Below are 11725 nucleotides of genomic sequence, written 5' to 3'. Positions count from 1 at the left end.
GAAACAAATGAAAGGCTCGGGATGAGAGAACCGAAAGGTAGAATATAAATAGAGTCGAAACTTTAGAGGTGATGACACACGGTATAGATATATAATTTGTACAAAAACTTATAACCGGAACTTCGGATTCTTACAAACATATATGGAAACTCAAAATTAAAATTTTTTTTATGTGATAATTCATAAATAAAATTTAATTTTATATTTTTTCAAATTTTTATTTATTATGTTAAATTTAAATTAAAAATTGAGAATCCTAAATTGTTAACAATGAATGAAATTTGACCAGGATTAATTATGTAATTAAAATTAATAAAAGAAAACGTAATGAATTTGAAGACTTAAAAAGAAAAAGGAATCTGGTTTTGGAAAATAATTTATTGACCTGAAAAAAAAAAAAAAAAAGGTGGAAGAATCCAGGCCTCAAAACGCACAACATGTACGAAGGAAGTTAGAGAAGCAACACGTGTAGAAGAAACGGCCGTCCGGTTTCTTTCTCTTCGGTGAAATTACAGTTAAAATCCTCTACAACAAACCCCACACTAAACTTTGTGGGACCCACATTTGTGTTAAAATTGAAATAAATTAAATAATTTTCTCTTACACTATAAAAATCCCATTTACTTCCCATGAAAGCGCACACAAAATATAACCAGAAACAAAAGAGAGAAAGAAAAGAGACAGGGACAGTGCGTGGAGAGAATCCGGAAAGAGAAACTCAACGTACATATACTTGGGAGTGAGTGAATACAGAAATTGGGTTTCCTTTTGTTTTTACACTTCAAGGGCTAAAGCGCCGGAAAAATACTTTCTTTTTTACTCTGTGAGTCTCGTTTTCTGGCTTGTTTCATATTTTTTTTCTTTTTCTTTTGGCCGTGTCCCTGTACCTGTTGTTATGGTGTTTTTATTCATTTTTTGGCGGTGCGGGGCTCCGTATCATTGCTGGGATGGAATGGACAGGGGTTATTGCAGAGGGGTTCTCGTAACTATCTTCTGCAGATCTTTGTCTGTTTTACTGTTAGTTTAGAGGGAAATTTCTTCGGTGAATTTGGATTTGTTTCACTGTTGTCATTTTGATTGAACGGTGTTTCTCATTTATTGTTTATGATTTTTTTCTTTGTTTCTCTTCGTTTTTTTAATGAAGGAAGATCTGGTATGGGTAATTGTCATTTCTCAGTACAGGGTTCTTTTTTATCTGAATTGTTTTTTTTTTTTTTATTGGTTTCGATAACTGAATTGCTTTGTTTGTGCATGAATTTGATGATGGTTGATAAGCTTGATGATCGATCATAACGTTAATGTTTGCATTGTTGGCATGTTATATTTTTGTTTTTGTTTTTTCTGAATTATGTCAAGTTTGGATTGATAGAGACCGTTCTTAGATGAGTTTCTCTTGTTCTCATTTCCTTTTCTTTTTGGACTTTCAAGGATTCCAGCTGCATGTAAAAAACAATGCTGTGATTCCTTTAAAGATCAAAATTTTGCTGAATCGCTCTGTTGTATGTTATTACATAATTTTTACGCGATTTTTATGCTTCTGGAAATGAATTTACATGGTTTATTGCTTTCCTTACTTGGATGCATATTTAGCTGATTTCAAATTATTTTGCACGTAGAATTTATGAGAGTTATGATTCTGTATTATTATTTTTAATTCTTATAGACTGATTAGCATTGTATCTTGTTGTGATTAGGAAGAAACGAAATACTTTTGCTGCTTGAATTACATAATCCCTGCAACATGTTCAAGATCTCAGAGGAGTTGGCAATGCAAGAGGGTGAGCGGATCTCAAAGGAATTGCCAAAGCCCGATAGTGAGCAGATGTATAACAGCTTTGGAGTAATTGACAACAATAAGTGCCTGCTGGAAGGTGGAGAGGACCTAGCAACAGGTGAGCAAGTCTCAAAGGAGTTACTAAAGCAAGAGGTTGAATGGATGTATAATAGTATTGGTGTAACTGACAACAAGCGCCCTCTGGAAGATAGAGAGGACTCTGCAGCAAGAAAGACTGCAAAACCATTAGAAATCAATGGGAAAGAAGAAACAGTGAAAGGTCTGCATGATCTTTCTCTGGTCCAAACTGAGCAACCGGTTGACCAGAATCATGGAGATCATCATTCAGAGTCAAATCTACTCATCTACCAACTTGGTCGAGACATGTCTATTAACTGTCTTGCTCACTGCTCAAGGTCTGACTATGGTGCGATAGCAGCATTGAATAAAGCATTCCGATCTGTTGTTCGGAGTGGAGAACTTTATAGGCTGAGGCGGCTTATGGGTATCGCTGAACATTGGGTTTACTTCTCATGCAACCTGTTGGAATGGGAGGCATTTGATCCAATTCGCCACAAATGGATGCATTTGCCGCGAATGACTTCAAATGAATGCTTCATGTGTTCAGACAAGGAGTCATTAGCCGTTGGTACAGAATTGCTTGTTTTCGGAAAGGAAATAATTTCCCATGTTATTTATAGGTATAGTATCTTGACCAACACGTGGTCATCTGGCATGAGTATGAATCAGGGAAGATGCTTGTTTGGATCAGCCAGCCTGGGAGAAATTGCTATCTTGGCTGGCGGCTGTGATTCATGTGGAAATATTTTGAGTTCAGCTGAGCTCTACGATTCACTAACAGGCACTTGGGTGACCATTCCGAGTATGCGTAAAGCAAGAAAAATGTGCTCTGCGGTCTTCATGGATGGGAAGTTTTATGTTGTTGGGGGGATTGGGACTGAGACCCCAAATATGCTTACATGTGGGGAGTTCTATGATCTAAAAACTAGATCATGGACTGTGATACCCAACATGTGTCCACCACGAAATAGACAAGCTGCCATAACGACATCTGCTGGGTCTGGAGCACCACCTTTGATAGCCGTTGTGAAGAATGAGTTGTATGCAGCTGATTATGCACAACAAGAGCTGAAGAAATATGACAAAAGGACGAATGTGTGGACCACAATTGGGAGATTGCCTGAGCGGGCAGACTCAATGAATGGATGGGGACTAGCTTTCAAGGCATGTGGAGACATGCTCATTGTCATTGGTGGTCCAAGGAATTTTGGTGGAGGAATGATTGAGCTCAATGTTTGGGTTCCAGGAGAAGGCCCTCCGGTGTGGAACTTGCTTGCAGCGAAGCCCTCTGCAAGTTTTGTGTACAACTGTGCAGTGATGGGATGTTGAGGTGCTACTTTTGGTTATACAACTCATTAGAATTGGAGGAGTGACACTTCAAGTAGATAGGGTTCTGGACAGTGGGTAATTTCTGTTTCCTTTGCGGGAAATTTTAGCTTTATTATTGAATCATAGTCACAGCTTTAGAAGTGAGTCTGGAGCTTTTTTGCCTTTTAATTTTCTTTTGTTTTATGTTGTATAGATTTTTTTTACCTTGGGGAAGGGGGGAAGTTATAAGAGCTTTCAAAGTTTAGAAATATGTTGAACAGGCACAGGTAAACAAATGAAAGTCCAGTTAAAATTTAAGTTTTTTTAAATACTTTTGCAATGTTTAGCTTAACATCCTATAAATACTGCAACAGTTCTCATAATCCTCAGTGTCTTTATTACAAGAAAATTAGAAGAAGCTGTCTGCATTCCCTGCTAAAAAGATAAAAAACTTTAAATTTCTTTCTCAATATGCAATGACTGTGTCAATGATATCTAAGATTTATTTTAACTTGTCTTTATCAGTTTTGGTTGAGGTTTTTATTTGACCATATTACATTAGCTGTAACTTAAACTGCGTGTAATCTAAAATGAAGTGGTGGCATTCTTTTTGGTTGCCTTATCTATTTGGTGGCTGTGTCTGATATTTGTCTACCTTATTTAAACAACATTTTTGTTGAATGTTAACAAGGGCATAGGCTCCCAAAACTGTAGCCTGCTAAAGTTAGTAATTTATAGCAAAATTTTAAGGCAAGGCTAGCACTTCCTGCAGAGTAGATTAGTGTTATTTGCCTTAAAGGTATAAGCTTATCCTCATCTTTTTACCCTCTTAAATTCAAAACTAAAATATAGTTGAAAATAATAAGGGAGAAAGGAAGTTTATATTAAATGAATGAAGTATGTAGACATCTTTGATTAATATTAGGAGCATAAAAAAGGGAAGTACCAAAATTGGGTGTGTATGGTTCACTAAGTACATATAGTTAAGCTAAAGGGGAAAAAAAAAAAAAAAGAGGAAAGATGAGTGTATTGAGTTGATCTCTAATTGTTCCTTGGTTCTTGTTATGTACAACTATAGGAAGTGCCTGTGCATAATCTTCATCAGCAGTTCCAAACTGTGTTGCCTCAAGGCTAATCTCAGAAATGCTTTTATAAGTTTGCTTATTTCATGTATTGGGTAGAGTTGTAATAATATTTAAAAAACTTAAAAGTTTACATTTGTCTTTCATCAAATACAGTGTGCTAGTATAGAGCAAGAGGGTATTTTCAGATTTGCTTACCTTATTATTATACGATGCTTGCTTTCTTAAAATTAAGAAGTTCATTTTCCCTGTTAATTTGTCTTTAATGTGCAATAATCTGATTTGTTTTCCTTTCAGTATTGACGGGACTTCTTTGCTGTCATGCTTAGCAGGTTCAGATGAAAGATTGTGTCCCACTTTAGTCTGTGACCAGAAACTCTTTGTCAGCTTGTAGATTGCTTGCAAATGCTATAAAACTAAAGCAATTGGCAAATGATTTTATAATGAGGTATGTTGTACATGTTTCATCAGGTTTTTCTCCAAATTCCGCCTATCCTGAGAAGTTAAGTGTCTTGGTATGTAAATTACTTGATTTAGTCTTAAATTGCATTATTGATTGAATCACTGAATGTCTATCCACACAGAGATGCCTCCTAGTTATGTTTGAAGCTATCTTAATTCCTCCATATTTTTATGGCTTTTGAAAATATTTGAGTTGGATCAGGATCATCTTATTTGCTAATAATTTTCAAGTATACTTGTAGTCTTGTACTGTTGGCTTGCAATATAGAGAATAATGATGAGCCCGTGTTTTAGATCTTGTTCTTTGCCTGCATTTTTAACATATTTGCACATTTTGTTCGTTGCAATATAGAGAATATAAAATTTAGTTGCACATTTTTGTTATGACTGAATCAAACATCCATTTCTAATGTGCAAAATAATACTTGAGTTTTGCCTATTGTATCTGACTGTGATGCTTGCAGTTGTATTTTTTATTCCTTGGTGCATTTTTTTTAGGCAACAATGATTATCTGATAGCACTTTTGTTCAGAGCTTATGATATTTTTTTTGTGGCCGTTAATGGTTATAAATGCTTCCTTGAGGTAGTATGATTTATTGCTGTTTTTACAATTTCGAAACAGAAAAACAAAAATTGAAATTGGAGACTAACTGCAAATAGACATGGGATTGTTGTACATATTTTCCTGCAGATTTGGGCATGTAACAATGGTTGTTTTTGGTGGCAAAAAATTCGAAGTGTAAGAGGTCAAAAACAGATCTCCTTTGAAGCAGAGTAGTGAAAATTTTGCAGAGGCGATTTTGAGTTATGTTGAGTTTATATACAACATCAGCTGCAGTGGCGCATGTACGTTTCTTTTGATTTATGTATTCAAGTTGTGTGGCATAAGGAATACTGCCCAGAAGAACAAGAAACACAGTAGAAAAAGCTTGGCATATCTGAGTGTGGCGATGGGGATGGAATTTTTTGCACATGTGCAGAGAAAATGCCAAAGAGAAAGTTGCCTTGTTTTCTCTTAGATAATTACTATTCCAATGTAAAAATTTAACCCCATTTCCCATTGATCACAATGTATCTAACAATAAATAAATATTTGTATAATCAGTATCATTTTGATAGTTGAACAAAAATGGATGAGATAGGTTTTTATACAGAAGGAAACAAGCAACCCTTTTAGCTGCACTTACAGATTTCTGGGTGTAATCTGAAGAAGAAAAAGAATGATAAAGAACCTTAATTGGACACTCCGCTTCAAAAAAGTTCAAAATTGTACAAAGGACTCAAGCTTGATGATTAATAGTAGATCCAAGTAAAGCTGGCTCAAGCTTAATAATTAGGGTTGAATCTAAGCAAAGTAAACTCCAGTTTGGTGATTAAGGGTGGATCCATACCACAAAGAAAACAATCTATGATGATTAAATTATTTGTTTTCTTTATAAATAAGAGTAGAGTAAGTTAAGCTGACTTAAATTTAGTTTGATGTTTAGTTCGAATAAACTAAACTTGAGTAGATATAACTTTAGATTGAATTCGAGTCAAATTTATTTGATGTAACAAAATCGTTAAAAAATTATTGATAGTTTCATCTTATTCGGACACATTTCTTCTATTTTAGTTTTTGTTTAAGTGATATTTCTTTCTAATCACCAACAACCTTATATCTTCTTATTCGATGGTTTTCCGGCGCCTTCCTCAATAAATCCACTGCAAATTCAAACTAGTTCTTATTCAGGGGTTTAACACCGCTGGTTCGAATCCGGCTTAATAATCATTTGTAAAGGTCAGTTCCTTGTCTTTTGGTACTATGGGCCTCTCTATAGGTCCCAGTCCACCTCAAAATCCGACCGATAGATTTACCTAGTTTCGGATCGACCCATTTGATCAAACAGATTATCGGGTCATGTTTTGAACCGAGTCAAGTATTCCATGGATCGAAACAGAACAACATCATCGGATCTTTCGTCTCTCTTCTTTTTCATACGACTTATCGGTGATCGAAACCCTAAAATACCCTCGCTGGTGACTCTAATTTCTCCAGTGGCCTGAAATTAACTATGGACTCTCATTCAACCCTAACCCTGCCTTCAGCTTCAACTCTCTCGTCCACTGCCTTCTCCTTTCTCAATGATAACCTCAGTAACAATCAATGCCTGGGACATGCCACGGGCATCGCAACCCACCTCGAAAATCATTGTTGCGATCTAGATCAAAGTTTAATCGCGCTCAATCGCAGCCTCGAATCCAAGCTTACCGCTTACTCTTCCTTCTCTGATCGAGTCAATGGTCTCTCCGATCAAGTCAATGTTAGGTTGACCGATTTAGCTTCGGTCGTTCGCTCTCGAAGCTCCGTTCCAGGTTTGTTTACTTCCTCTCTATATATATATATACACACACACACACACACACACGAAATGGACTTACTTATGCGTATGTGCTTAAGCGTAGGCGTATTGCGTGTTTAATGATTGTTAGAGGCTGGAATTAAAGAATTAGGGTTTAAATGGTGTGTTTGTTATTGAATTATTGTATGATTTTGAACATTATGGGTAGATGGAGGGGGAAGAGCAGAGCAGATACTGGGAGAGGAGTTACCGGCGCTGGCCAAGGAGGTGGCGCGGGTGGATGCGGTCCGAGCCTATGCTGGTAAGTGCTTTTTGTTAAATGCATTTGAAAAGTTGTGGTGGAAGGCTTTGGGCACAAATAGCTAGGATTAGACGTGTTATGAAATTAGAAACAGTAATTTTTTTAGTTTTGCAATGCATACAGACTAAATGGAGTATTAGGATTTGAAATAGTCAATGAAAAATTTTGAACTTTGATTGTGTCGTCTCTTGTTTGTGAGGTTCTGTTAGGGATTTTTTGTTGGGTATTGGTTGCTACAGCAGATATTAAAGCTCAATTATGATTTGTTGGGATTGTTCTACTTATGTTTTGTTGTATATTCATATTTTAATATGTCCATGGATTTGTGTGCAAGGGCTAAATACGATGAACTGCAAATGTAGTGAGGATAGAATTGCTTGGGAATCAGACATATATAGATGTCTGTATATCTAACATAGACTTTATTTCTTATTTGTAGTTGACAGTATAATCTTAATTTCTTTATTTGAACGATTTTTTTTTTTTTTTGGGTGAACTTGGGTTTCTAGTTAGTGGAGCAAGTGCTTCCAAAATCCTCTGTTCATGTTGCATATGCCATCTCGTCTATTTGTCATTGATTTTTTTTCCTGAAAATTTTCTTCTGTTTTTCAGAGACTGCTTTAAAGCTGGACAGTTTGGTTGGTGATATTGAAGATGCTGTATCTTCTACAATGAACAGAAACACAAGGAAGTACCCGTCCACACAGAATTCAGATGTGAGAATCCGTTAGTTGAAGCTATTTACCGTTTGCAAATACAATTTGCTTACATCATTCTAAATTTTCTTCTGAATTTCTTTATTATTGCAGGATATGCAGTTGATTGCTATCAGAACACTTAAGCAGACAGAAGATATTTTAGGTTCAGTTACAAGAGCACGCCCTAAGTGGGCTCGTCTTGTGGCGGCAGTTGATCACAGAATGGATCGAGCCCTAGCAATACTGAGGCCTCATGCAATTGCTGACCATCGAGCCCTTCTTGCTTCCATGGGATGGCCACCACCACTTTCCACTTTGACCTCTAATTTTGATACAAGGGCATCACATGAAGTGCTAAATCCTCTTTTCACTATGCAAGGGGATCTCAAACACCAATACTGTGAAAATTTCCTTGCTTTGTGCAGCCTTCAGGAGTTGCAGAGACAAAGAAAATCTAGGCAACTTGAAGGCCATAATCTGGAAGTTGCTCTTCACCAGCCACTTTGGGCGATTGAAGAGCTGGTCAATCCTATATATGTTGCAGCTCAACGCCATTTTTCGAAGTGGATTGATAAGCCTGAATTCATTTTTGCTCTTGTATATAAGATAACAAGGGACTATGTTGACTCTTTGGATGAGTTATTGCAACCACTGGTGGATGAAGCTATGCTCGTTGGGTACAGTTGCAGAGAAGAATGGATTTCAGCCATGGTAACCGCATTATTGACATACTTAGCAAAAGAGATATTTCCTGTTTATGTTGGTCAATTGGATGAAGAGAGTGTTACTGGTACTAAATCAGAGGCTAGGATATCATGGCTTAACCTTGTTGACTTGATGATCTCTTTCGATAAAAGAATTAAGTCTCTGGTAGCACAGTCTGGAGTCTTGCTTTCCCTTCAGGAAGATAGTAACCTGCAAAAGATTTCATCTCTATCTGTCTTCTGTGATCGGCCTGACTGGCTTGATTTATGGGCAGAACTAGAGCTTGCTGACACAATAGACAAATTAAAACATGACATTGATGATGAAAGAAATTGGAAAATGAAAGTCCAGGGGCCAGCTCTTTTGTTTGGTCCTGAAGATTACAAGTCTCCTGCAGTTTCCAGTGCCTTTCTTCACCGTCTATCATTAGTAGTTGATCGATGCCGATCATTGCCCGCTATTTCTTCTAGGTCAAGGTATCTCAGGTTAGCTGGTGCTCCTATAATACAGAAGTTTTTGGATTGCTTACTGCTAAGGTGCCAAGAAGCTGAAGGATTGACTGCCTTACAAGATCATGATGCCCTAATAAAAGTGGCAAACTCAGTTAATGCTGCTCAATATTTTGAATCTGTTTTAAAGGAATGGTGCGAGGATGTTTTCTTTGTTGAGATGGGTTCAAGTCAGGATGATCAACTAGGAACATCCCTTAGTGGTGATACTGCTACTGTGGGGTTACTTGAAGGATCTGGAACTGGAATTTTGGACGATGAGATCAAGAACTTAGAGAAATTCAGAATGGAATGGGTTGAGAAAATGTCAGTTGTTGTTTTGAGAGGATTTGATGTTTGCTGTCGAGATTATGTGAAAAACAGGAGACAGTGGCAAGAAAAGAGTGAAGAAGGTTGGACTGTGTCCAAAACTTTAGTTGGGGCTCTAGATTTTTTGCAAGAAAAAATGTCAATAATAGAAGAGAGTTTGAATAGGATGGACTTTGTTGGGCTTTGGAGAAGTTTGGCAGCTGGGGTGGATCGGCTGCTATTTATTGGTATTCTTATGAGCAATGCAAAATTTTCTAATGGCGGTGTTGAGAAGTTGGGTAGTGATTTGCAGGTTTTGTTTGGGGTTTTTGGAGCTTGGTGTTTGAGACCTGAAGGCTTCTTCCCTAAAGTAAGTGAGGGCTTGAAGTTGTTGATGATGGGGGAGGAACAACTTCAAAGTAGAGCAGTAGGAGGGGAAAAATGGATGAAAAATAATGGAATTAGGCATTTGAGTGTTACTGAGGTAGAAAAGATTGTGAGAAATAGAGTATTTTTGTGTTGAAAACTTTTGAAATTAATCGCATTTTCCCTTTCTTAATCTTGTCTGAGGGGCTACAGCAGACTTGTACATAAAAGAAGACTAGGCTGAGTTTTATTGATTCAATTGTAGAATTTTTTATGGTACGCAACTCTGTGCCTTCGGTACTGACAATTTGTTTCTTAAAAAGAAATGAATAAGAAAAAAAATTATTTCATTTACAGGGAAAAATATTGTATTTGCTTTAAATCGATGATAGAATAGTCATTCTCTCTCTCTGTTGGAATTGTTATAATTTCACCTTGTTGAACCGAATTAGAGATTTAATACTTGCTAGAATTGAGTCTTCTTTTGCCTCATGCTTGAAATCAGGAAATTTCTGGGTATAAACAAATGATTATATTGCTGATTCTTGCTAATATGCTTTTGTTTTTCCCATTCTTAATTTCATATAAAAATAATTTGTTTCTGCTTAGTTCTGCTATATTTCAATGATGACTAATTTAGGCACCAAGATCCCGTTGAAACTTTTGTTATAGCAGTGATTCACCCCTCAGTAATCCGGGGACTAGGGAAAAGTTCTCAAGAGATTTCTAGTCTATATTGACCACTTGCAGTATGTGATGTGTCTCAAGCAGAATCATAGAAGAGATGAATATTTCTGGGGAAACTGATGCTCATGATTTCCTTTACGCGAACCTGAGTTTCAGAACTTCTTTCTGAGTTGCAGAGATATTAACTGCCGATGAAGGCTGGAGGTACACAATGCCCATGCTAATTTCTTGGTCTCCTTTTTATCTTCTGTTCAATTTCTTTCAACTTTCCTTCTGGACTCGATGCCATTCCCTAAGGTAAATAGTCTACTAGGCAACCAGAAATTGACATATTTTGAAGACTTTACAACTGATTGAAGACAGCTTAACAAGTCACATACAAAGCCACATTAAATGTAAGAAACACTGTATGCATTATCACCAGCACATGCAATTAAATCCATTTGGCTTATTCTTTTGTTCACTGAATCAACATCAATACGAGAGGACCACAAAAATCTATGGCATTTGTTGTGGCATGCAGAGGTTAAGGCATACCATCTTTCACTGTTATCATGTTCCTCCTTCCAAGTTTCAAGAACGCTAGAGAAGTCTAGACTACTGCAACTTTACTAAATGATTTAACACCCAGAAATCTGACATACTATCAGGACACTTTGGTGCTGGCTGCTTTACGTTTCACCGTTAATAATCTGTTGAAATCGTTTTTCCCTGTAGTAAAGTAAAGTGGAAACAAGTTGGGGCCTGAAGAAGAAAACTATTGTGTATGAAAATTGGTGGTTATTTTTGCCTATGTCAGAGCAAAACATATGCGAAGGAGACAAATTTCATTTACACGGATTAATGCCGGCAGCTACCGTAAATTAGGGGCCAAGATTGAGAGAGGTTGGTAAATGATGCCAAAGCCACTGATTTTTTGATTTGTCAGTCACCTCAAATGCCATTTTCATGAACATGGTTAAACAGTTTAGTGATTCATCTTTCTCTTATCTGGTGTATGAATGGTCACATCACATTAACTCTTCTTTAATTTCTTGCATTGCATTGCGCCGACCGAAAGCTCTGAAGTCTATACTCACTGTGAATTGGTTTAACATCTTATCGTTTGACAGCTACAGGCA

The 11725-nt window shown here is 36.8% G+C and overlaps 2 protein-coding genes across 7 annotated transcripts; both read left to right on the top strand.

Annotated features, from left to right (window-relative positions):
- The first annotated feature begins 636 nt into the window (after positions 1-636).
- On the top strand, positions 637-5864 carry LOC123210551 (F-box/kelch-repeat protein At1g74510-like). Of its 6 annotated transcripts, XM_044628982.1 has the most exons (5): positions 637-823; positions 1695-3259; positions 3378-3450; positions 4578-4693; positions 5400-5864. In XM_044628982.1, exon 2 carries the CDS (start codon positions 1742-1744, stop codon positions 3182-3184), a length of 1443 nt encoding a protein of 480 aa, XP_044484917.1. In that variant the 5' UTR covers positions 637-823; positions 1695-1741; the 3' UTR covers positions 3185-3259; positions 3378-3450; positions 4578-4693; positions 5400-5864. The 6 variants fall into 6 exon arrangements, with proteins under 6 accessions (XP_044484917.1, XP_044484918.1, XP_044484915.1 ...); XM_044628983.1 differs by having other exon boundaries at positions 637-739; positions 1695-3450; XM_044628980.1 differs by lacking the exon at positions 3378-3450.
- A 488-nt stretch (positions 5865-6352) lies between these two features.
- On the top strand, positions 6353-10271 carry LOC123212145 (RINT1-like protein MAG2). The gene is made up of 4 exons (XM_044631205.1): positions 6353-7063; positions 7259-7351; positions 7964-8067; positions 8161-10271. Exons 1-4 carry the CDS (start codon positions 6763-6765, stop codon positions 10072-10074), a joined length of 2412 nt encoding a protein of 803 aa, XP_044487140.1. The 5' UTR covers positions 6353-6762; the 3' UTR covers positions 10075-10271.
- Positions 10272-11725: the final 1454 nt, after the last annotated feature.

The sequence above is a fragment of the Mangifera indica genome, chromosome 3, assembly GCF_011075055.1.
Source record: "Mangifera indica cultivar Alphonso chromosome 3, CATAS_Mindica_2.1, whole genome shotgun sequence".
NCBI classification, from domain to species: Eukaryota; Viridiplantae; Streptophyta; class Magnoliopsida; order Sapindales; family Anacardiaceae; genus Mangifera; species Mangifera indica.
This window is presented reverse-complemented; position numbering and strand designations above follow the sequence as displayed.

Bases quoted from the DNA above. Each gene is read 5' to 3' on its own strand.
- LOC123210551 (XM_044628983.1), top strand. From the start codon at position 1,742: ATGTTCAAGATCTCAGAGGAGTTGGCAATGCAAGAGGGTGAGCGGATC.
- LOC123212145 (XM_044631205.1), top strand. From the start codon at position 6,763: ATGGACTCTCATTCAACCCTAACCCTGCCTTCAGCTTCAACTCTCTCG. The intron at 7,352-7,963 runs GTAAGTGCTTTT...TCTGTTTTTCAG, and splicing joins TGCGGTCCGAGCCTATGCTG to AGACTGCTTTAAAGCTGGAC. The intron at 8,068-8,160 runs GTGAGAATCCGT...TTATTATTGCAG, and splicing joins CGTCCACACAGAATTCAGAT to GATATGCAGTTGATTGCTAT.